The sequence below is a fragment of the Drosophila bipectinata genome, chromosome 3R, assembly GCF_030179905.1.
Source record: "Drosophila bipectinata strain 14024-0381.07 chromosome 3R, DbipHiC1v2, whole genome shotgun sequence".
NCBI classification, from domain to species: Eukaryota; Metazoa; Arthropoda; class Insecta; order Diptera; family Drosophilidae; genus Drosophila; species Drosophila bipectinata.
The window spans coordinates 11,506,676-11,532,842 of record NC_091739.1 but is presented as its reverse complement, the minus strand read 5'-3'; the positions used below and the strand labels follow the sequence as shown (position 1 = coordinate 11,532,842).

General features: G+C 42.4%; 1 protein-coding gene across 5 annotated transcripts; it reads left to right on the top strand.

Annotated features, from left to right (window-relative positions):
- Positions 1 to 1,431: 1,431 nt before the first annotated feature.
- On the top strand, positions 1,432 to 24,538 carry dysf (neuronal PAS domain protein dysfusion). Of its 5 annotated transcripts, XM_043212245.2 has the most exons (11): positions 1,432 to 2,091; positions 3,729 to 4,110; positions 12,525 to 12,706; positions 15,603 to 15,673; positions 16,853 to 16,942; positions 19,100 to 19,405; positions 21,533 to 21,717; positions 21,791 to 21,897; positions 22,337 to 22,490; positions 22,581 to 23,842; positions 24,084 to 24,538. In XM_043212245.2, exons 1-11 carry the CDS (start codon positions 2,022 to 2,024, stop codon positions 24,095 to 24,097), a joined length of 2,823 nt encoding a protein of 940 aa, XP_043068180.2. In that variant the 5' UTR covers positions 1,432 to 2,021; the 3' UTR covers positions 24,098 to 24,538. The 5 variants fall into 5 exon arrangements, with proteins under 5 accessions (XP_043068180.2, XP_070137839.1, XP_070137840.1 ...); XM_070281738.1 differs by lacking the exons at positions 1,432 to 2,091; positions 3,729 to 4,110 and adding an exon at positions 7,338 to 7,642; XM_070281739.1 differs by lacking the exons at positions 1,432 to 2,091; positions 3,729 to 4,110 and adding an exon at positions 12,132 to 12,211.
- Positions 24,539 to 26,167: the final 1,629 nt, after the last annotated feature.

The window sequence follows — 26,167 nt, the reverse complement described above, 5'->3', positions numbered from 1 at the left end:
TTCTTTGATAACTTAATCCTAAAAACCTAATTTCTAATTTCTAATTTCTTATATTGTTTACTATCCTCCCATCCAATCTTAGCCATCAAATCAAATGGCAAATGTTTTCGTGATTAAAATGCTCCATATTAGAGCCGAAACAATCAACCTCCATTCGCAGCCTCATTAAACTAATCGCCAGCAATTAAATTAAGTCTGCAACTAAATTCCATACACAAACACACTCTGGCACACGCACATTGCCATAAAAATAGAAAAAACTACAGATATCAGATTTCTATTGGCTCGCACCGTTTAAGCCGCCTTTTGTGTTGACCACAAACCTCAAAAGCAAAACAAAGCAAACCAAAAGAGGAAAAAAATTGTAAATAGCTTTTAAACGAGCATCGCCATAGGGAACCAATCAACGATCAGCTTCACACCAGCAAGCAGTTCCACAAACACACTCACACGAGTCTTGAATGAGTGTTAACCAAATAAGAGCCAGAGTTGCCAACATTGCGCATGATATTGGCCAAAGTCAAAGCTGACATAGCACGCAACTGGAAATCATAGAAAATATTTAACGATCTGATCAGCGTTTCCCAATCTGGCTGATTGTTTGAAGTGTTTTATTATAGTATTTATCGGCCTTAATTGATTTATGGCTAACTCGCGGAGATTTACAGCTGAGTGGGCAGCAGAAACCGGCAAGACAGACCGACAAGAGTGTGAGTGTCGGAGCCTGTCTCTGTGAGTGTTTACCTGAAGAATACGTGAGAAAAAAGGCGTTTACAAAATGATCGCTTGGCTCCGTGTATTGGTCGGTTGCTGGGAGTGTGTGTGTTGCCTGGTTTGTGGTTGAGTAGGTCGCAATAGACCACAAGCACTTAGAGAAAATGGGGTTAGGATTTTTGGTAGTACAGGTTTTTTAAATAAATTATATTGTTTTCAAATTTAGTCCTTTTTGTTTCGATATTTTAATTTTTAATAAAATTCTGTCTTAAATGGGTCAGAGATTTTAGTTCTCTGAGTTAAGAAGGCTTACCATTTTTCATTTATTTTAATACCAAGTTTTTATTATTAGCATTACCAAAAATAAACAGTAAATATGTACTCATAATGGTACTCGATTAGTTCCTCCTTCCAATTAGTTCCTTTGACTAAAAATATTAAAAAGTTTCCTAGTCATAATAATAATGACACAATAGTATTCTTAATAATTTAAGTATTTTTTATCCTAAAAGACATTTTATAAATGTATCTTAAAATAAACCTAAATCTGTATCTTTAAGTGTACAATCGAGATCCTCATTGGGTGAATCGCACCCACACCCGTATGCTGTGGCACACAGATACTAATGCAGGGGCAGCTCAAGAGCCCGGCTTGGGATTTTGGTTGTGCTGCAAACTGAACGAAAGCTACCTTACCTGTTTGGGAATCAAGTTTGCCGCTTCTGTGTCGCTCCGGTGATCCGCACAGAAAGGTGCACGCGCGCATTCAACACGGTTGTGTGGAACCGATTCGAGGTTCTTGTGTGCTTTTTTATCGACGATCCGAAACGGATTTTCTTAAGCCAGTAGGCAAAGCCAGTAAAGCAGCGTACTGAGTATCCCAGTACCAAGTGCCAAGTTCCAAAGCCGTCGGTATATTGATTCGCGGGATCGGTTCGCAATCGTTGTGTCGGAAAGTCGGAGGTCGATCCGAGATCGATGGTACTTGGCTAACACGTAATGCTGTGCGTCATTTGGCCAATTTGATTTGCAAATCCCAGCTGAGTTTTTCTCGAAAAGAAACCCATAAATCTTGATTTAATCAAAGTGTTGAATATGCAATGATTCTCTGAATTCGAATGTAAAAGCAAATGAAAAGAATAGAATAGAAAATAAGCAAATCAAATATTGTGCAATAGAAACCCCATATTGGATCTAATAATATTAGTAAATATTTCGTATAAAGCAGTAATAATAAGTAAATAAAAAGTTATTCATCAAGTGTCAAACATTGTGGATGATCAAAGTAAATTATGAAATAATTATTTATGCCAAATGCTATTGGAGCTAGCTCTAAAACCAAATGGATATCGCAAATTGAATCTTTTGAGCCGAAAGGTAAGTTCAGTCCCCAAGGTTCCAATTTCATTATTAACTTTGATATAAATCAAATAACAAAATACTCAAAGAGTAAGCAAAACCAAAGAGTTCATACAAAAAAAAAACCATAATGCACACACACTGAAAAGACTCTGAATAAACTGGCAAAGTCGCGTACAATGAGATATATCTGTGGAGTTCTTCATTTCATTCAATGACTTTTGGTGGTCCCTATTCAAACAACTCCAAACAAATTCAAGCATCGACTCGATGACACTCCAAACGTCAACTCGAACAAATTTTTTATCTCCGTCGCCGACGTCGTCGTCGCCGTTTGCTTGTTTCTTGTTGCCTCTCCGTTGATAAGTTCACTTGACAATGAGTTGCAACAAAGCCAAAAACCCAAAAAGCCAGGCCAAGATCCTAGCCCCACAGACGGTAGTAAATACTCAAGATGGAAATTTGAAATTCATTTAACAAAACTAATTTCAATTGTTGCACTTTTTTTCGGATCCGATTGTATGTAGAATATGGTTCGGGAAGAATATGGTTCGAGGGGATCTTTAAGATCTTTTTCTTGGCGCCAGCCCAAGTGCCCTGGAAATGTGCTCTATTTATTTAAAAGTCAAAGGAAAGTGATAGTGGGGCTGCCACAGTGGAGTTTAATTCAATAATTGAGGAAATTGGGGGTAGAAAGTAGAGCTATAGGCTTTAAAAATATAGGTCATATTTATAACAGTAGAAACTTAAACATTATTCTAATAAACTTAAAAATTAATTTTTATTCATTGTATACCATAAACTAAGAATGATTTTTAAAAGGTATAATAAAATAAATTTCATTTATGTAAATCATCTGAATTATAATTTGGAATCATCTAACATCATACATTTTCAGTTTCCATTTACATGTGTTTTGTTAAAATCTTTATCAATATTATGAGGTTGGAAAATTTTTATTTGATTTCACACTTATTTGTTGACTCAGGGATTTCCCTTTTTTGAAAAAAAAGCATTTATAATCCTCAATCTGTTAGCTTGAAAGCTAAATTTTAAATTGATTGATCATTATTTAAGACTTAACGAGTTTCAAATGTGATCAACACAGATCTTAACCCATGGAGTGTTTAGTATTTGTGTTGTAAGACATTTCATTAACCCCTAGTTACTTATCGGCCATCAGGGGCCGAAAAAAAAACAAATCAAATGCCATAAATCATTTTCGTTTTCAACTTATGCAATCAAATGCTCAAAATAAGAAATAATTCAAAAGCGCCAAATCATCGAGACCGGGAGGGGGAGGGTAGAGATCACTGGGGTACCCCGGACACGGCCTAACAATTGTTCAAATGGCCAATAACAATACGAAACAGTTCTTTGAACAATTCGAACAATATCATGAACTACTTACGTATTTTTCACCGCTTTCGGTCCCTGTACTAACGTGTGTCTGACTTTTCTACGATTTGAACCAAAAAAAATCAAACCTAATCAGCAATTGTTGTTTCATTTCATTAGCAAATGGAGCAAAAAAATAAAGTCTGCAGACTTTTATTAAGATCCACATATTGATTGATATTATCATGATTTTACCCAAATAACCGTGACAATCTGCGACCAGGCCAATAAAGTGCTATGTCATTTTTTACTTTTAGAATTGAGTTTAAATATTTGCGAACGTGACGAGCACCACGAAATGTATGCGGATAATAAACGTGGCCTAGACAAGGTGACGGCAGCTACCCCGCCCACCCACGCCCTGCAGCAGCAGCAGCAACAGCACTCCCACCAACAACAGCAGCATTTGCACCATCATGTCCTGCAACTGCAGCAGCAGCAACAGCAACAGCAGCAACACCTTCAGCAACAGCATCATTTGCAACATCAAATGCACACGCATCATAACTTCCCGCAACATGAAGGACCAGCAACCCTGTCACAGCAGCAACACATGCAGCAGCAACAGCAGCAGCAATCGCAGCAGACGACGCAGCAGCAACAGCAACAACAGCAACAGACAGCCGGCATGTTTACAAGGTAAGTTCTTAGCGCCAACATTGCCCCTTATCTGCCCCGCCTTATCACCAGCTACGAACTGCCAGCCAACTGCAAACTGCGCAAACATGCAAACTTTTAATTTCAATTTGTTTCGCACGCTTCGATATTTGTCAATTGGGATTTGAAATACGAGGCCAAGTTCGTATTTGGACGAATCGGAACGCTTTCTGGGCCCTCTCTCCAGACCAAACCCCTTTCAATTTCCATGCTGCTCCTGTTGGGTTTTCTTGGCTTTTGTTTTTCAGTTAGTACTTTTTCTGAGAATGCACAGAGGAAAAATACTAGTAGATTTGAGAGATTCTTAAGGGTCTAATGATACGATATATACTTAAAATATGTTTTTAAAATGTGTGTCACTTATAGGAGGATGGTATATTAGGGAAAGATTGGAAATCCTTTCTGACCAATTGAGTAAAAACTTTAAGACTATATGAAATACATACATATGAAATACAATACAATATATATGAGAGAATCTAAAGATTTCTGGTGGAATAACTTTAAAAACCTACACAAAATATTAAAAAAAATACTCCTTAACCTCCTCTATCAAGCCTAGAAAAATATATTGAATTTTATATAATTTTCTCCATGTGCTGGCTGTGGAGCTTCTGCTGCCGGTTTTAATGGCCTCTTGTATTGGCAACTTGTAGTTCGCATTTATCTGACTCTCGTAATCTCACCGTATACCGGGTCTTGAGACTCCGGTCTCTGCGTACTGCCAGCGCCAATTCGCGAAGAGCAGAAAAACGCGCAAAATTCACTCCAAGCTGAGCTGAGCCGATCTGGCGATGCTGTGCCATTTTATTTAGCTCCAATTAATTAGTGCTTCAAATGTTTTGCCATAAGTTAAACCCGCACAGTGCGATTGACATTACTACGTTGGCAATCGGACGTCCACGAAGGCGACGTCCCAAACCAACAAACAAAAAAAAGACGAAAAAAAAAGGCGTCTCCACACTAGTGGCTCCTCTGGTAGGGATCCCAGGTTTGGATCCATGGAGGAGGCTGGCTTCTTGCTTCTGAAATGTGTAAAAATCACGTGTGATGTTGTTGATGGCTCGTTCTTTGTCTGTTTCTTTCGGGTTTTTGTCTTTTGTGTGGGAGAGCCTTAGTAGTTGGAGGTGTTATCCTCTGACGGAAGTGATATCCATAAAGGATTAAAACAATTTCTAGTAGCAACTAGATGGGAATAAAATAATTAAGATAATAGAAAAAACCCGTTGAAACCGCCTCAACTAACTTAAATTAGTTCATTCATCCGAATTTTACGTGACCCATGAAACACTATCAATTAGCATGTGAAATTGTTGGAATTCCCGGCTATCGAACTAACGAAAATTAAATTTGAAAAGGTGGTAGCCCAAAAAAAAAAAAGGGTATTGTTCGCGAGGCGGAGGGAGTCAAGCACGCGCTCTGCCGCCATATACCATAATTTGTAATGGCTATGGAATGGTAAAAAAAATATCGGACGACGCGGATTTCTATAAATATTTTCCATGTTCGAACGAGAAGTGCCAACAACACGCCGCCACACTGCCACAACGCCTCACACTGAATCCAACAAAATCACACAAAAGCAAACATAAACTGAAACAAACAACCGTTAAACAACGAAAACTATATCAATATGCTCTAAATAATAAATGACACTAATTAAAGCGAAGAAAACTTGGCGTTTGTTGTTTTTAACACATTCGAACCGTAGAATCAACAAACCTGGCTGGCACCGCAGCTCCTGAAAGCCAAGGAAAAGTCACAGTCTGAGTTCAGAGTCAAAGACGAAGATACAATTTTTTTTTCTTTTAGACTCTTATATAGAGGTAGAAAAAAAAAACGATTTGAGATGCATTTGGTAGGTGCTTTTCGAGTGAAACTAACCGAAACCGTTGCGTACGGCTTGGATTTGTTTGTGTTTGTGCTTGGGCCTGCGCCGTTGGTGTTAATTTTGGTAATTAGCATACCCTCGGACTGTCCGGCTACAGATACAATTTCTTTCGAGTATCTGTATCTGTAACATTGCACAGGCACAGGGGCCACATCTCTGTGGCGGTGGCAGCAATTTTATGCTGCTAATTTCATTAACACATTTCACGAGAAATGCGAGCAGCCATCCAGGTAGAGCCGTTTACTTGGCCAACTCCGCCATTTGGTTGCAGTGGAAGCTGCACTATATCTGAATATATCTAATGCACTGGGGATAAAAATTCTATATTATTTAAGAAAAGATTTTTAATTTACTAACTGCCTTCTTGGGATAAACCAGATTTCGTTTTAAAGAAAAACTTCAAAAACTTTTCCCAAGCCTGATTGATTTATTCTTTGTTTTATGATTTTCTCTCAGTGCTTGACTTCCGCCATCTAATTTCCAAGACAAATATTTGGTGACTCGCGTCTAAACTGATTTTCAATGCTCCCGGAATGAATCTCTTTTCGATAGAAGTCGAAATGCTGATCAAATAAGTGCGCCACCTCCACCGCGGGCATCACAAAACTTGCCCCCGAATCTTGCCCCCTGGTGGCTGGCTTACCAAATTATTTTGTTGCGGCATCCCTGGGCTAATTGCCAGACGACGGTAAAGTGCAACAGCCGCTCGGAGTATTCAGCCGCACTTTCCAGTAGCCGGCCCAGTACGGCTAACCATCAATCCCGAAACTCTCAGGCCCCAGAGATGACGGCATACCGTACCGTACCGTACTGTAGTTGGGGGTAATTTCTGGCCAAGCCACCGCCGGGCACAAAAGTATACAGACCAGGATCGAGAGACCAGACCAAGACCAAGACCCAGACCAAGAACCAAGTCATGGGAAAATTTCCGTACACACACAATTTGGGGTTTGGCTTACGGAGGGCGGTGGAGCGCAAAAAAAAGCTCAGTTTCGCACGCAAATTAAGATAATCGAAAGCAAATGCAGCAACAACAGTAGCCGGTCTCCATGGTTAGGCTCAAAAACTACAAAAAAAAGAATAAGCCATCAGAGGGGGAGAGGTGGGCAGACGAAATCAAAAGGAAACGGGTTTAGTACCCGGTAGCAACAAATCATAAAAATATGAAAAATTATGCGGCGGCGTCGGTGGCGAACCATCTCAGCTCCCCAGCTCTTCAGCTTCAGCTCTGGCTTCAGGTTCAGCTTCAGCAAATGACGATGTCCAAGTCCCAATCATCGAAGTGTGCTTTTGGCAGTCCATCATTAAATTGTGGCTAAGATTCCAATCAAACATACAAGAGCAACAGCAGCAGCAGCAGCATCATCAGCATCGGGAGCAGCCACAACGGTAGCAGCTCGATTTCATTTCTTTTGGGGCAATGAAATTTCAGTTGCGGTTGCCTCTTGCCTCCTGCCGCCTGCCACTTGCGGTCTGGGGCGGTGTGGCATGATGGTCCGGTGGTGTGGCTCCGATTTTTGAAATATATGCGTCAAAATAAACACAGTAGCTGCCCGCCAGACTTCTTTATGAGCTTTTGAGAGCATTAAATTATATGCCTGCGATTTACGGACACACAGACTCGTAAGTTAGCTAATTGATTGAGATAATTGAAGGACGCTTTAAGGATATAGGATTCCGAGGTTCTATAATTGGGGCCAAGGCTTTTGGGATTTGTGTTGAGGAGGGTAATAGTAGGATGTTTTTTCTTAGGAAGAAATATATACTTCATTTTAAATCTTTGTTGTTTTGTAATGGGAATCGTAACAATAAAGTGCAATTAAATTAATTAAACTTGTCAAATGAAGACTATTTTTGAGGAAATTGGAGTTTGAGTTTCAAAAAATTATTTTTCATTGAAGCTTAAAAGGCCTCTAATGGGTTTATAATACCAAGTCATCTTAGGGTAGCTCTTCCCAAATAATAATAGCTTCTCTTTCTTTATAAATAATAATAACTCTTTCTTTATAAATGCAAAAATCCCAAAATATTTAGTTATTAATTACCTATTAACTTTTCAAGATCATTCATCATGATCATAAAAAGAGATATTGTTCATAATCTAGAACTGTCTCGAAGGACCAAAAAATATAGGACTTGACAGCTTGCAGGTCTTGCACTTGGTAGTAACACTTTTTCTTTTATTTTTTTACAATAATTTCCATAAAATTTTAAAATATCTTTTTAATATATAAATCAAACATTTTAGTTAAATAACTTTTATAAAACTTGAAAAACCTATCCATGAGTATGATGCCCCACCACTGAAAACTCGGCACCCGCCTGGGGCAACTCTTACCTATGGCCTGGCATATAATTTGGCTAAAGGCCGCAGCACCCCATGGTTATTAGATGGCCAACATTTTTCCAGCTCTTTTTTTTCGTATCTGTGCTAAACGTCGCCTCGATGCTAATCTTGAGGTGTGTGTGTGGTGGGTATCTGAACGTTGAACGTTAAACGGTGAAGGCGCTGCGGTGGCAAAGATATCGATTACTGCCACCGACTTACGCAGAATACAATAAGGCTAAAAGCAAAGTGGCCAACGCGAAGGCGAAGGCAAAGTCCTCGCCAGACAAAACAAGTGTTTGCCGCAAAAAATTCCAAGAAATCCTCGAAACCTCGAAACGGAAAGCATTGTGCGGCGCCTCGGCAATTAATTTGCAGCCAACTCGGAACAAAAAAGCACTGTGTGGGTTCAGAGCACCGGGTTTAGGGTTACCCAAAGATCTGCCGAGTGGCTCGGAGAACTGCCCATCAGTTTGAGAGGTCTGGCATTCATTATACGCCGTTTTGCACTATTTTTTTGCGGCCAGTAAGAAATACGAACCAACCAGGCAGATAAAGGGCGGACCAGACCAGACCGGACCAGAAATCATTAGAGCTGCCCGCAAGCTCAATAGCCTGGCCCGAACTATATCGTGGGAATATGGCAAATAAACTCGCTCAAATTACACTCACACACCGGCAAATCGTACCCAGTGGTAGAAAGGAGAAAGGGGGCTGTACGGGAGGGCTATCTATGTAGTTTCTGACTAGACAATTCGCACAACTCAAGACACAAGTCAGGAGAAGACGAAGAAGACAAGACGCTCCAGGAAAAAGTGCAATAAAAATTTGCGCAAATTTCGTGTTTCTCTTGGCCTGCAATTGGTATTGACTGACTGGCTGACTGGGTTTGGGTTTCGGATTTGGTTTTCGGTCTGGGAGCCACTTGAAGGCTCTGGGAGTGGACCGAACTCCTTCAACCAGGCTGACGCCCCTGATGTATATTAAAATCAGGCTTTGGATTGATACATACACAGGGAAAATAGAAAAAGGATATCTACTTCCTTTTAAGTAATTCTTCCTTCTGTAGAAATTATTTCTCGGAGTGCACCTTTAGCGGGTGGAGCTCCACCAGGGTGGGGATGCAGCTCAGTGTTCCTGTGATTTATTCGCTGCACACATTTTTACGATGGCGCTCTGAGGGCCCCGCCATAAAAAACGCTCTGAAAATGGGGGAAGGCCTATGGGAGGCAATGCCCCATAGATGCGCATTTAAAATCCATTTAAGTTAATAGTTCGGGATAAAGTTGCCCCGATGGTTTATGTGCTAATTAGTGAGGCATTGCCGATTGGCATTCAAGATCACACTGAGATTTCGAATCACAGGAATCTGAGCCAACAAGATTTGTGCCTAATTTCTGTGGAGCACGTTAAGTTTGTTTTGGGCCAGGACCTGCGTTTTTTGTTTTTCATCTAGTAGTCGAAAGGGCAGCAAAGGAGCTGGAGTGGCAGTGAGAACTTCAAGCTGGACCAAAGTTGATTAAGATCTTTTCAGCTGCGCCAGTGGATCCCCAGCCGAAGATTAAACATGTGGCTTTGGGAGCCACAAAGACTGTGGCAGCCACAGCTATAGCCACTGCCACATCCACTTCCACATGCAGAGCCTTAACGCTCGACGCCTGGGCAGGAATCGTGTTTATGCTTTTAATTAGCAACAACAACTTGTACAGTAGTTGCCACAAACTGTTTTCTGCTGCTTCTGCTGCTGCTGTGCATCTGCAACAACAAGTTGGTGGTGCTACTTAGTGCAGATTTCAAGGTAGCGATAGATATATTAAGAAATGTTGACATGTCTCGCTCACTCAGATAAATTTTGATGTAGATTACGGAACGGCAGTCAGGGCCCGTTTCGTCCTGGTCCACCCGCACTATGTACAACCTCCAGATAAATCTCACTCCCATCCTCATACCCATTAACACGTTTTTCGGTTTTTTTTTTTATTTTGGCATGCATTACGAAAGGATGATGACATTATCATATTATCGCCCCGGCCACTGGCATCTTGTTTATGATAAATATTTGAGAAACTTATTAATTATGCCACAAATAGCCAGCCAGATAGCAGATCGTAAAAGCTTTTGACATTTTTAAGTAGCTAATTGGAAGAGGAACGTTTTCAGCTGGAAGGGAAGGGGTTTATGATGGGGGTGGAATGACCAAAGTTGGGCTATTCGAGATACTGTTCGAGTGGGCTTGAGATCTCCCATCTATGGAGGAACTTATACAACAAGAGCTGGCTGGTAAATGGTTGTAAATAAAGCAATTCCTATCAATCTTGCCACACATTCCCTTTCGCTAAAACAAAACATATGCAAAGTGACCACTACTCAGAGTCGGAGAGTCGGAATCGCAGCTTTTAAATCAATATTCATTTTAATTGTACAAATCACCTTGACTTAAATCACGTCGACCACTCAATTCAGAGTTCTAAGGGGCCTACAGTTCGGAAAACTGTTCTATTATGGCCAAGATCGTTTCGATTTGGTTTCAGTTGGTTACTGCAATGGTTGCATGCAACCACCAACTCTTAAAAAAGGGGGAAAAAAATCGAAACAAACACGGACGCAGTGAGATTGTTTTAAATGTTAACATGGCCATTTAGAGGCAATAACAGCGGCAAAATGGCAGACAGTCGAGAAAGCCAAAAAGGCGCGGGCACTTGCTGTTATTACAACAATATTACCAATATTTATTAAAGCTCTCGCACTCGCTGGGGCTAACCGAGAGGAAAGAAACACATGCCGGGGATTGTGGCAACAACCACAATGGTCGGTTCAACGTCAGCATAAATAAAAATGCTCATACGCCACCACCACCCTCGCCACTTGTACCACCGGTGCGGTGCCTCGGACGCAGACGCCGCTGAATAAAAAGACAAATTTATGATTTATGAATTCAACCTTGTAAATAATATGCTCACAAAAGTACATACGGACAGTTTTGCTAAACGTTTATGCCGCTTGCCCCAAAACCAGCAACAGCAACAGCAACAACTGCAACTGCAACAACAATTGCTGCAACAAGGCATCAGCAATGCGGCACAAAGCTGACCAACCTACTTGCACAATTTTTGCCGCACAAGGCATGTGGCAAGTGTGCCCCACATCAGCCACAGCATCCACCGTGCACCACCGACCTGCTGCAATAACAACAAAACCAACAATAACAACGTACCGCTCGTTGTATGATTTTTAAATGCGCGATGAGTTATTTATGCATCGGTGCATCGGAGAGCTTTCGGATTGTGCGAACCATCCTTAACCCATTGTGGTCAGTTTAATAAAATTGGAATTGATGTGGTTGGGTTTTGGTTTTATTTTAAGAGGATAGTGGAAGATTAGGAAGAAAATCAGGTTTATGTTATGTTTATTTTATAAGCTCTAAATATGTATATACATATGTCTGTAATATACTACTACTCCTCATCTATTAAACATTATATTAAACATCCCTTGTAATGTTCAATTTAGAATAACAGTGCCTTTAATATTTCTATTGAGTCTCTTAAAAAAATTATTAAATTAAGTATGTATATGTATTTTTGCATAGAATGTTTCAAGTTTTCATAAAACACACACATTACTTACATGATTTTTGAACCAAAAACTCCTATTCATAGGATAGAATAGAAGAATTCCTCTTCCTTCTATCGTTTCTAATAGTCTATATCCATTATCTAAAATATATTTTTCGAATATTAAATAAAAAGAAAAGCAAATTAATCAAGTGATTGTTGAATGATGAGGATTATGACCATTTCTGGATAAAAACCCAACAAAAGAAATAATTTTTCAAGGAATAACCAACACAGAATAAGAATTCTAGTGTAAATATTATCTTGTTAAATACCTAGAGAATGGGTTAAGAAGCCTTTTAGGCAAAAGGAGACACACAGACAGCCATCGCAGGCACATGGCATTCTCGAATCAGGAACACACCCGAGTAGGCGGCTGTGAAAACACATGCCTGGCCTGGCGGCTAGTTTTGTGGCAATGTGGCACATTCATACGGGAATGGTGTGTGTTTGCTGTTATTAAGCTGTAGCTGTGAACGAGCCCATATATTCTAATTGTTTTTTCTTTAACCCCCCCTTAAAATGAAACCCCCAACTGACACTCACATATGCTTTCCCATTGCAGGTTCGATGCAAACAAATCGACGAAGGGCGCCTCGAAGATGCGACGCGATCTTATAAACGCCGAGATAGCCAATCTGCGGGATCTGCTGCCACTGCCCCAGTCCACGCGGCAGCGCCTCTCGCAGCTGCAGCTGATGGCTCTGGTCTGTGTGTATGTGCGGAAAGCCAACTATTTTCAACAAGGTGAGTCCAGCGCCAACCGCCAGCCAGGTAACTGATGCATATGCATGCTGATAATTGGCTGCACGTTGATTGAATATGCATGAGTCATGAGCAGATGGAGATTGTGATTGTGAATGTGATTGTATTGTGATTGAGATTGTGCAGCCGCGAAGATTGAGTTTGCAGAGTGCTCAGGACCCACCGCCGCCATCGTTGCACTTGAAGAATTCCCACAAAATTTTCTAGGTGGGGGAGGATACTGAATCTAAAGCCCTAAATGTGATAGATTTTCCCCTAAATATATCTAGCAGATTCCTTGATAAAGAAGGCATAACTGAGACTTATTTTAGTAACCCCCATAAGTCACTCCAAAATTTTCTTTAGTGTTCGTCTGTCTCTCGTTTAGGCCGGAATAAAAACCGCTAGGCGCACGGCTTCGCTTTGGTTTAAGCCAGCATCATTCATATGTCGAGTGTCCCTCTATCAGAGGCTCCACGCTCCCCCGAATGCCAGCTGAAATTGTTTTTGGCCAAGTAATTGCCAAAGCGTCTAGGCACGCACCCAAAACCCAGGCGGGCCAAAATTGCTGCGGGCCCCTCGCAGATCGGTACCAGGTCCTCAGGTCCTCCCCCAAGACCCCAGAGCCCCCCTAGAGGTCTGTCCCATCCCATCCTCCTTTAATGCGCATGCGCTCAGGTCAACGCGCAACCGAACAAGATCGTTCGCTCTTTACTTACCTATTTTTGTTGCCATTTTTTTTTTTGTAACCAGATTTTTACCTTTTTCTTTTTTTTGTTTGCGGATAATTACGAAAATTGTTTTTCAAATTAGCGTTGTGCGGTACATAGGCCCATAGATAACACACAGGCCTTGGAAAGTCTCGTGGAGGTAAACCCATGTGAAACTATTGCAGATCCAAGCCAGATTCCAGATCTCAGAGTGTATGCCAGTACTGGCACCACCAATACCAAAATGCTATCGCCACTAAACCACCAACTCCTCCAACTGCTAGTTGCCAGTCTTTTCTGGCTCTGACTCTGACTCTGGCTCTGGCCAGGTCGGCTTTTGGCCAATTTCACAATTGCAATGGTAACAACGAGCGTCTGCCTGGCATTGCTATAAATATTGCGATAAATCAAAATGTGCGATTTATGTGTTCTACAAATTGCAAAAAATTAAACTTAAGTACTGCCTCTCCCTCCCCTTTATCTCTCTGTCTCTCTCACTCGGTCCATTTGCTGTCTCACTCGTCGTCTACTAAGTGTGAGAAATTGTCGGCGTTTTGTGGGCTCGTATATTGTATCTTTCGGTTATTTGGGTGTGCTGTTGCTATTGCTATTGCTAGTATTGCTGTTGCCGTGTTGCTGTTGTTGCTCATTGTCATTGCACCGTTTAAAAGCATTTATAATCACAAATTGTGTTAATATTGGCACGCCATCGAAATCGCTTTTTATCTCCAAGTTCAATGGATTCGTTTGCTCTCCGTCTCGGCCTGTTGCCGAGTGTGTAGTTTTTTGTGGGTGGGTGTGGCATAGTCGCAAGTCGTAAGATCGATTCGCGACTCGCGATTAATGAAATACATATTTATAAAACGAAATTGAGTTTTCAATACAATGAGTATTCCGCCGATTCCGTTTTTAGTTTATATGCAAGATCTCAAGCCCGGCGGCGTCTTGATTCAGATTCAGATCGAAGACCGTATAATTGGCTGCCATTTAGTAGTGTCGTGTTTGCCAGTGAATCTTGCAGATACATTTATGCTAAAAAAAAGCAATAACCTGTGAAGTGGTCACAGTTTAAAAATAGTTTTAACTTAAACTTTTAAGTGACTTAGAGAGACTATAAATAAGTTTTTTTTATTTTAACACCTATATGAGATCAAACAAACTCTGAAGGATCATAGGTTCTTTCACCTTCTTCGGCAATTAATTTATAAAAGTATTATTATTATCTATAAAATAATTTTTAAACAGAAAAAAACCCAACTAAACCGGCAACATTCCCTTGCCCTTGTACTCGTACATTAAAGCCAAATGGAAAAGGCATTGAGCCGAGTGCCACTCCCCTTTTATTTTTATTTTGGCCGAGTCAGGTACGCTGACGACAGACTTCTTGGCAAAACGGATTTCTGAGTATTTTGCCGGATAGTAGTGGATAATATTAAGGCCCAGCGAAAATCTGGCTGCATTCATGGCCTTTCCGTTCAAGTTCAATGAAATTACCAGTTGCGGTTGCTGCTGTTGCAGTTGCTGCTGCTGTTGCTGTTGCAATGGTGATTGTGGCTTGATGCTGATTTTGTTGCAGTTTCTTAGCGTTTTTTTTTTGTTTTCTGTGGCTTTTTGTTTTGTTTAGTTTGCCAGGTGCGGGAGTATCTCGTAGTGTTTTAAAAATAATTGATCTTGATGCTGCCTCCAATGCAGCTGCAAAACAGCAATTGCACTCAGCGATCGCTGCCTGATGTTGCTGTTGCCACTATCGTTGATGTTGCTGTTGCGGGGACTGCTGCTGCTGCTGCAGCTTCAGTTGTTGTTGTTGTTGCTGTAGCTCTCTCGGTGACAATGACACATTTTCTTTTTGTGATTCACTTGTTTTTTTAAGGCGGCAAACATAGTGGCTCATTGTATGTAGAATATAATCGGAGAATTAACAATCAAATGCATCTAACAATCGCCGACCCAGTCTATTATTAACAGATAGTTTTTTAATTAGCCAGGCTTTTGCATACAAATTATACAGCCATGGGAAAATACTCATATCCACTTAGTGGATATTTATTTTTTACATTTTATCGATTTAAACGGATGTCTTATTAGCCTGGGCGCACCTTACCCTGTCCGAGGTACAAAAGGTCAATTAACTTAATTAGCATTATTTTCAAGAATTTGTTTTCCTAACAATCTCCCCTTTCTATTTGCAGTTTTCAAACGCCACAATGCGATGCATCATCTCCACCACCAGACAGCAACACCAAATATTGGCTTCTCAAAGGTAAGCTTCCTGGAAGTACGCCCCACCATTCATATTCAATCACAGCGGGTAATTAGGAATCCGATGGCCATATCTTCCGTTCATTTGGGGCTTATGCTCCAAAGCTATTTGGCTGAACCGATGGCATTTCGATTGGGCTGGGAGCTGAGAGCTGGGAGAAGAAACAACTCAATTTAGGCGCAATCGCGGTGACAACTCAACCGAAAGTTCCCGGGAAAACAACTCTATTAATGGCACAAAAGCTGGCCATATCATAAGTCAGAAATCGTTTTGGCCGCCGCCACTTGCTGCGCCAATAGCGAGAAGAAGAAATCAGCCAACAAAGTCAGCCCGGGCAGGCCTCTTGGCTGAAGCCCCGGGTTACAAAAACAAAAACAATAAATGGCCAAAAAGATTTACGGGGAGCACCAGGAGCAGCAGACAGTAGTCAGTCAAGCTGCCTGCCCGGCACTGACTGCTCCAGTCGGGCGAGATTGATCTACATACCTGTAGACTGTGCACACTCGTGACTGAATTAAATACTATAACCATAGTCGTACTATAGTACTTCTCTTTCTCTTCTCTTCACTTGACTGGCTTATATGTATAAATTTTTGTTTATTTTTTTCTTATTTTTTTTGTATCCCCCATCAACCTCAAAGCTCTGTCAGTTGTCAACACCGCGAGTTTGCCGGGCCAGTCTTTTTTTTTTACATTTTTTTCGCCCACAATTTATTAGTGCAGAGACGTGAAAATGAATTTGCATTTTCAACACATGATTCAATTTACGATTTTTTAAATAGAGGGTGTTATTATAGAGTGATGGTTTCAGAAAATGGGATCTGATTACGGCTCCCTAATGTAGAGAAACATAAAATATAAGGTTTGCATGGAAATTTAAGAGAATACTTAGGAAGTCTTTGTGATTCCTCTAAAAAGAATCCACTTTTAATCATCATTTAAGGTAATGTATTAGAATCAGATTTTATAAATATCTTAAAGCCATTAAACCTAATTATTATGGGTATGTTTTAGAGGTCAGTTTGTTAGATATTCTGCAGCTGAAGTCTTTTTTTTTATTTTCATAAATCCTGATGCTAGTAATACTGAATTCTTATTCTGCCTGTTCTAAGCACATCTTTACTTTATAAGATTTCCCTACAGAAACCCCCTTTTAACGTACATTTATTTGTCTTACAGGCACTCTCCGGCTTCTTGATGATGCTCACACAAAATGGCAAATTGCTCTATATATCGGATAATGCCGCCGAATACCTGGGCCATTCCATGGTAAGAGTTGTTGGTTTTTCCCAAGTCGGTACTAAAGGCATCGCTTTAGTTTGGTTTTTGGGATTTTGGTTATGGGTTTGTTACTGTTTGGCGTCCCCGAAATTGTTACAACCGTTGATACAAATCTCTGACAAGCGACAACAGGCAACGACGATGCCTGTCGTCGTCGTCGTCAGAGCATGTCATAGAGTCTGCAACAGCAGCAACATTTGCTGCAACAGCAACATCACTGCAGCAGCAGCAGCAGCAACATATTTACTGCGCTTTTTGTGCTGTACTAGTTGCTAATGTTGTTGCTGCTCCCGTTGACAAGTTAGCAACTGTCTAGAGGCCCGAACCGAGTACCGGAGTACTGGAGTACCGATTCATTGAGCTTGCTTATATAAATCCGTTGGCTTGTTCCTTAAAAACTCTGCCCCTACATTGCTGCTGGGCCGTGTTCCGAGCTTTGTTTATTGCACGTTTACGCCGTTTAAATAGCAAGGTTATACATAGACGAGTATATATGTTTGTACATATATATTTATTTAAATGGAAACATACACTACGTTTGTGGCCTTTCACTTTGCATTTGAACCAACGGTTTAAATAAATCTAGCCGACCGGAGCACATGTGACATATCTCCGTTCCACATACAGAGAACAGACATTGACAAAGGTACACGAGATTATTTGCCAGGTGATTGTCGGCTCTTCAAGAGCTAGCTCTTGGCGGCAACGGGGCGTATGCGCAATGTGTGTAGAAGAAAAATTATGCCATAAATCAGACCTGGCCTGTGATCCCAAAAGTGCACCTAGAATAAATATTAAATTATCTCTTGGTTGAAAATTCAAAGAGTTTCTTGTGGTGTAACTCTATTTTCGGGCCCCACAACATGATCAGCTTCATATCAAACGGAAACCCTCCACATGGCACATGAGGCCACTTGTTTTTCTTGGCCAGACAACCTTTCATATCAACTAAGAGCAGCGTTTCCCCTTCCCCAAAAGTCAGAGGCTAGACAAGAACAAGCTGAAACTTGGCCAGGCTTAACCAAAAAAAAAATAATACTTGCCAATTGGCAACCATGACATTTGACAGCCTTTTGGCCTTTGTGCCGAGACCTGGCCTTATCAGGAGCTCCAAGGAGCTGCTCCAAACTAAGCCAATGAGGGAGTGGAATAGAGTGGAGGAGTGAAGTTCTGGGAGACACCCACCGGCAGTGGAGTGGTCAGCGAAGTTCATAAATTCACTCGTACACATGCCATGTATTGGCATAATTACGGGCACAATAAAAACGGCCTGAACAGGCCCAAAAGTGGATTGCCCAACCTTTTAATTTGTGGCAAGGCTCTGAGTTAGTTAGCGGCGATCGACAGTAGCAACAGCCAGCCAGCAGCCCACAAGCAGTACAACTACAGGCAAAGTTAATTAACAAACTGCCAAAAATGTCAATAGATCTTGGCAACATTGTTGTTTTTTTTGTTTGGTGGCTGCTCTTGCTGCTTCTACGGATGTAGAGTCGTTCAGTATTAGCCGATGTTGCTGCTGTTATATGCCTGTTGTTGGGCATCATAATTCCACTTCGATTTTTGCATATTCCCATAACAAGTTGCCATTGTCATGTGTCATGTTGCGACAGTGGCCATAAATAAATTACAAGCTAAGGCACAAGCACAAGCACCGCTTGCCATTATAAATTGGCCAGATCGCTCGATCGAATTGGCTTCGTTTTAATCGCTCTCTCTCCTTGGCCAGTCCGGCGATCTATCTCTTGGCCAACTCCGTGGCCATAATTGTCAACAATAATAAAAGCTCCTGACATAAACGGCCGGCAGGCAATTGGCAAGCAACATCGTAGCCACACAAAAGGCCGGGGAGCGTGCGAAAGTCGAAACAATCATCCGACACATCATTTACAAATTAAAACCAACGGCTGACTAATTGAAAGGAAAATTCATACGAAAATTACAGTACAGACTGGTAATAAAATTTTACGATAATTCTTAGTAATTAATGGTTTTAAGTAAGAATCGTATGAAGAGGAATTCTTTATAAAAGTTGAAAGAGTTCTATTGAGCTCTATTCTTCTATAATTTTATAAGAGGCACAAAAATTTCCTTACCAGTGTAGTTTCATGTTAACGATACCTCTTTACCTCCCCCTTATGCTTTCAGGAGGATCTGCTGATACATGGGGACTCCGTTTACGATATCATTGACAAACAGGATCACGCAACCATCCAGGCGGAACTGAATCGGAACGTGCCGCCGCAACCAGGTGGCTCCAGTCAGCCGAACAGCGGTGGTGCTGGTGGCGACTCAGCGTCCAGCAATGGTAGCGCCACCGGCGTTGGCAGTGGTGGTGGTGTCGGCGGTGGTGCTGGAGGCACCTCCAGTCTCGAAGGCGAGCATCGCATGTTCCTCTGTCGCATGAATGTCAGCCGCAATGCGCGACGGCAAATGCGTTTCGGCGATCAGAAGGTGAGTACACTGGGACATCAATGGGTGCTTTTACTTATTAAATGAAATTAATTAAAGCCACTTAGAGAAGTAGTTTTCTCTCCGTGTAGTCTTGTGGGGATGAGTAAGCGCGTGTAAGTCTCTGACAGAAATTGATGAATGAATCACCTGGAAAGCGTGTTGCGTGTAACACTTTGCAGCCAGTCTGCAGGCTCCTCCGAATATCCGAAGCTCTCAGGCTCCGACTTCGTCTTCGACATCTTGCTCTGCCATGAATTATGCATGAAGGCAGGAAAAATGGAAATGGAGATGGAGTCGGAGACTGAGACTGAGTTTGAGTTTGAGTTTCGAGTAGAAGCATGCGTCTGAACTGGCCATACATCTTGGCAAGCCAACGAGCCGGGTTTCTATAAGCTGACAAACGATGACAGTTGATGGGAAACGGGTGGGTGCCCTCCACCAATCCCTGCCCCTTATCCCACCAGAATCGCAGTTAGCTGCTCTGATTGGCCGCCCCGCCATGACCATGATGAGGCAACAATATAGAGTTGTCAGCCAAGCTCCTCAGCCCCAAGCGGCAAGCCGCAGGTTGAAAACAAGACAAGACCAAATCTGTCAACGTGTTGAGCGACGCGTTGGCTGTGGCAGCCGCGGCTCTTACCCGTTTTGGGTATGAATGTGAGCCTGCGTGGTTGTGCCACCATAGTGCCGCTACTGTGCGAAATCTGGTGGGCGGTCGCTTCACTTTTATTCATATCTCCGCCGATCCGAGACGCGTCCATTTTTCCTTTTTTTTTTCTTGGCCTTTTTCACTCTTCATTTTGGCCAGATGTGCAGTGAGCAAAATTATGGAGATAAGAACTGGCGTTGACAGTTGGCTGAAAACGTTTTTAATTAAGTTGAGTGTTGGCAGTTGCATGAGGTGCAGGAAGTCTTGCTTAAGGGAGTTACAGGGCTAAGAAATGGGATTATGGGAAGTGCAGGAAATCAGGAAATAAAATTAAAATAAATTATAAAGGTCTGTGGCTTAAGAAAGAATAAGTTTTAAGGTTTAGATTGAAATTGGTTATAAAAAATACAGAAGTAAGGTGGAGTTTATAAATCCCATAACTTGAAATTTATTAGTATTAAAACTGAAGTATTTGAAACTCTACTTACTATAACACTTAACCAAATACAGACTTTCAAAAGCATTCCCAGCCTTGTTTTCGGACTTAAGCCACCTAATCTAATCCAAAGCACACTCGCGGCTCAAGACCCACATGAACCGTGTTGGCGATAACCCCCAAAGTCAAGCTCCGAGCTCCGAGCTGAGTCAAAATCCACAGCACATTCACTCCCAGGCTGGCACTCGTTAATATGCAATAAAAATGGACCAATAAATAATTATGAATGAGGTCAGGCATAGTTCAGAGCTAGTACGCCAGAGCCCAGACCCCGACGACCGACCATACCGACCATATCCCATAGACAAAAGGCCCCAAAAAACCAAAACCCAAAAGAAAAGACGGCGGCGACAACGCCGGCAGTGGCGCCTGCTCCCCAGTCTAAGGTCGTCTCATTTACCAAAATCAAAAAATAACAAAAACAAAAAAAGAAGGCAGAGAGACTAAACGGAATGAACCCACCAGCGACTGTGGTGTCTGCGTCATCCGACGGGTTTATATTTTTTCTGTTGGTAGTTGTTGGTATCAGGATCGTCGGGCTGCATTTGCATTTAAGCAGAAGAAGCTGCTACGAAAATGCAATTGCAGCTGGGACGAAATAAATGCAGGCACGTTTTAATTGGGAGACAATGGCTTCAAGACTGCAGACTGCAAACTGAGACTGAGACGGAGAATGAACCGGGGTCTGGGCTAGGGACTGAGCCTGAGACTGCCTGGTGTTTTGGGGCTGTGTCTTTTGGTGGAGGAGTTCTGTGTGGTACTGGCACACAAACATTTCTGTGATTGCCTTTTTTAAATTATGGAATCAGAGTAAAATGTCTATGATAGGGAGGGGAGAGCTGGAGGGATGAGCGCCGGCATGCCGGGGCCAAAAATGGCCATAAGGCCCAAACTGTCCTGCGATGGGCGCCAATTTTCGTGGGAGCCAGTCGCCAACAATCGAGTCGCTCAGAATTGAGCTCATTGCGTTCTCCAATTGCAGGTTGTCCTCGTCCAGGGTCACTATTTGTCATTTCTGCCGCTCTGCAGCCGGAACGAGCCCGTCTTCCTGGCCACCTGCACTCCCATCGCCATGCCTGAGACCCGGGAGTGTGTGGTGCAAGGTGCCACCAATGTCTTCACCACGATTCACTCGATGGACATGAAAATAGCCCACATCGACAAGAAGTAAGTACTACTAGTCAATAAGAAAATCTATTAATAAATAATATTATTTTTTGTATTTTTGTGATATTTTTAGTGGAGAGTTTCATTTGGGTTATGACAAGGCCACGTTGCAAGGCACCTCCTGGTACAATCTTATCCACAGTGAAAACCTGAGAGAGGCGCAGAACAAGCATAGATTAAGTAAGTTTTTAAAATAATTCTAATAATAAGCTTAAGAGATGTATGGAAAAGATATTACTATAAAGTCCAAAGCACTATTCTTAGAAGAATAATATCTTTTAGGCCTTTCAAGTTCCCAAAAAGTCGTCATTAAGATCATATTATAATATAAACTTTTAATTCCTATTGAAATATCTATACAAAAATATGTTTAATTTAAGCATTAAGAGGTTAAACCAGTTTCAGTTTAATATGAATTTGAAATTTAACTAAAAAGCTTTCGCAAAAACGGAAAAAATTGTCAATGTTTCGGCTAATTAAGAAGAAGTTCTAAAAGAATAGTATATAAATATTTATTAAAAACAAAATAAACAAATCAAGAAAATAAAAAGGCTAATTTTAATATAGGTAACCTTTATAAAAGAAGTCCACTTACATAAAATCTTTGTTATCCCTTTAGTCACCCAATCGGAACAAGATCGCAGCTGTATCCTGTTAGTGCGAATGCAACGCTCCAGTGGAGAGTACACGTGGGTCCACGTGGTGCTCCAGGTCCGGGATAGCCCCGATTCCACTCAGCAACCGGTTATTGTTTGTACCAATCAAGTACTCAAGTAAGTTAATTAAAATCATAAACTGAATCTTAAATACTTTTATTTATAAATCAATTATACGAGCAACCCTTAACTTTTAAAATCTTTTAGTGATCGCGAGGCTTCCATCATGCTGGCCAATTCCTGGCTGTATCACTACTATACCGTCCAGTCGAAAATCCAGTTCGGCATGCCCCTCGACAGCGGCATCCGTGTGCCCCCAGGCACCCCCTCCAGCGGTTACTACAGCCCCCATGCGGCGCATCCACCCGTAACGCCCGGTGGCGCCACGCCAGGCCTGGGTATTGCCAATGCCTTTGGCAGCCACCACCACTCCCACCATCCGCACCACCACCATCACTCACACCATCATCCGGCGGCCGCCTACCACCACCACCACCCGCACATGGGCACCTACGGAGGCGTCTACCACGCAGACTCTGCCATTGAGCTCAAGGAGGACCAGCCGCTGTTCAGCTTCCAGGAGCCCGTGGACTACAGCCAGGTAACTCCTCCGATCGCGGCGAGCACCCCCCATCCCCCGCCCTCCAGTCAGAGCCAAAAGTCCTCGCAGTCGACGACGCCTCCGCCCAAAAAGAGAGCCAGGAAAGTGGAGCCGCTCTACCTGCACGCAGCGGAGCGTTCTCCGGTAGCGGCGATCACGCCGGAGCCGGACTGCTACGCCCTGCACTCGCATCCTGCTGCTGCGGCAGCTGCCTATGCCTCGTCCAGTGGCGACGCCTCGGTCATATATGCCACCATAGTACCCACTAGGCCGAGGCTGCCCAACAAAACGCTTCCGCCCGATCCGGCGGACTTTATAGAGCAATGGAATCCCAGTCCTCCGTGGTCGGAGTCCGCGCAAAAAGCCTCGCTGGACAGCTTCGGCTCCTCCCACGAGCTGAGTCCCTGCATCACCACCACCCCTCCCACTCCCACCAGTGCCACGCCCCATCAAAGCGGCGGCCAGTTGGGGGGACAGACGATCGGGCCTGCTTTCAGTTTCGAGTGGATGTCGGATCCCCTGGTGCCGGTCAGCTACCAGCAGTGGCCGCCAACGGGGGATCATCACCAGCACCTGTCCCAGCACCTGAGCCAGAGTCAGAGCCACCAGAATCCCCTGACGCAGCAGCAGCATCCCCACCAGCAGCAACACCTCATCCTCCAGCAGCAGCAGCAACATCAGCAGCAGCAACAACACCAGCACTTAGCACTTCACCATGGGCGTGCGGAGAACTCTGGAGTGGGCAGCATGGAAGGCGGTGCGGTGGTGGTGGTGCCACCGATACCCATTTCGATACCCATACCGATACCCATACCTATACCGCTGGCCACGGGCCACGGGGATGCCAGCGAACCGGTTGAGGATAGAGGTTAGTACATATTTTTGATTTTTTCTTTTTAATTTTTTTGATTGGCACGATTTTAAAATTCAAAAAAATGAGAAAAAAGCTGCGGCCAATTGGCACTCGGCCGCTAAGTAATTAAGGCCTCCAAAACAAAGCCGAAAACTAGTAAAAATCATCTTAATTATTGATAAGCTTCCGCTAGGCACATGCCACGCTTATGCTAATGCTCCGCCTCACACCCCATATACCTGCTCCCTCGTTGCAGATCCAAAAAATTAGTGATCGACACAAAGCTTGGAATTTCCCAGAGATGCGAAGATCGGAAGATCTGGGTCCGATGCCGCCTGCCACGGCGGCCAGGTGATAATCACACTTAAATTAATTGCCACTTGTCATCTTAGCGTTTAAATTATTTTTATCTAACGAAAGGAAAACAAATGCCACAAAAACAAAATAGCAGCCACTGAAACCCCCATAAACCCCGATATAACACATTCGTTTCTCGATATAACCAACTATTTAAGTAATTTTCGCAAAGGTCCCACTTTTGTATGTGCAATCATGAAAAACACTTAAAAATATGAAAATTACTTTTTGTTATTTGCTATTGGCGTTCTAACAAAATACTTATTTAATTAAAAAATGTTGAAAACAAAAATATCAAGCCAAGAGAGCTCTATTAGCCTTACTTTTATGACGCGCACTTAAACTTTTACAATTTTGTACTTTTTGTATTTGTAACTTTAAAAACGTAAACTATTTAGGTTACTTATTTTATTATATTTATTAAAAGTTTATTTATACAAATATTTATTACTGTGCTTCGTACATTGCTTATTGAATAAACTTGTAAAGTATTTTGAGTCTTTTAAAATATTCGATTTTTAATGGGAAGATATTCTAGCCAGACACTCACATAATTTTATGGATCAACTAAAAAAACTGCACATGGAGTCATAAATCTAAGATTTAATAGAATATTTAAATCTGAGACAGGAATGCTGATTTATGAGCTTATTACAAGACTAATTAAAGGGTACCCTAACTAACAATTTACAATTTTAAAGAGGAAATAAAGGAATTTAATGAAAATACTCAATTATGCAACTACTGTGGATTTAAAGGTTCTAATAGTTTCTATAGAAAGCCAAGAATTTATTAACTTGACCCAAATCCCAACACACATCATATCTGAAAGACAATATACTCTTCGATCAGCGATTATACAAGGGGACAAAAATCGATTACCATAATAGCGAGAAAATCGATGGGAAAATGTCATGATTTTCTTTGAGGTCCTCCACTAATGCCTCGAACTCTGAACCAGCCGCTGAATTGGAATCTTTCGCTTTCGCCCAAAAAACCTAACCAAAAAAAAAATCGAACAACAAATATCCGACCCAAGAGCCACTCCCCACACCCCAAAGAAAACAAAACAAAAAAAAAAGCGCCAAGTTTGGTTAGCAAATCCCATAGACATACATTTTCAATTTGAAACTGTGAGTATTAGTACCCCATACCCGTGCTCTATCCCGTACCCGTACCCGTATCCGTGCCACTTCATGGTGACGAGGAGCACAGCCCAAGATGAAACCTCGGCGACGACGCAGAACAGACGCCACAGACGCGGCAGACAGTCGGATTTCACACACAAGCCCCACTCGAGGAGGCTGGCTGGCTCCTTTTTTTTGGCTGCCGAGGCTGCTGAGGCTGCTGCAGCAGCCAGCCGAGATCTTTTGGTGATATCCAACAAATATTGTAAGTAGAATGGCCAACCAAATAACCAAAATGCACAAAAAGAAAACAAAGCAAACAAAAAGTAAGCTGAACGGATCGGAACGCTGACGATGTAGACGCCGCAGCTGGCGCGATTGAATGACTCCTCGTCGTCGTCCGTTGTCGGTCGTCTGAGATACTGACTGGCTATGTGACTGGCGAGATGGATCTTCAGTTACACAGAGAGAAAATCAGGCAAATATTTAAATACGAGAGGTATTTTAGTATCGCCAATTTAGATTAGTATTACCAATTTCTCTCAGTGCCAGGATGATGCTGGAGATGGAGACCTGGGACTGGACGACGACGACACACTTACAGGCGACGACGTCGGCCAACAGCAGCATTCTCAGAAATATTGGTGTAGGTCACAGTCGCAGATAACATGCCGCGGGAGGAACGGGAGGAGTAGGGGGATCTGGGTATCCCCTCTGAGAGGGGAAGCTGTATATGTGTGTGCGAGCGGCCGTTTGGGGCAGCAGTCCTGGCCTCATTGTATGCAAATGTGCCACGATCACCACCCGCCCAGGCCGATTCGATGATTCCTCCGATCCAGAGCCTCAATCCCCTCAC

Bases quoted from the DNA above. Each gene is read 5' to 3' on its own strand.
- dysf (XM_043212245.2), top strand. From the start codon at position 2,022: ATGCCAAATGCTATTGGAGCTAGCTCTAAAACCAAATGGATATCGCAA. The intron at 4,111-12,524 runs GTAAGTTCTTAG...TTCCCATTGCAG, and splicing joins ACAGCCGGCATGTTTACAAG to GTTCGATGCAAACAAATCGA. The intron at 12,707-15,602 runs GTGAGTCCAGCG...TTCTATTTGCAG, and splicing joins AGCCAACTATTTTCAACAAG to TTTTCAAACGCCACAATGCG.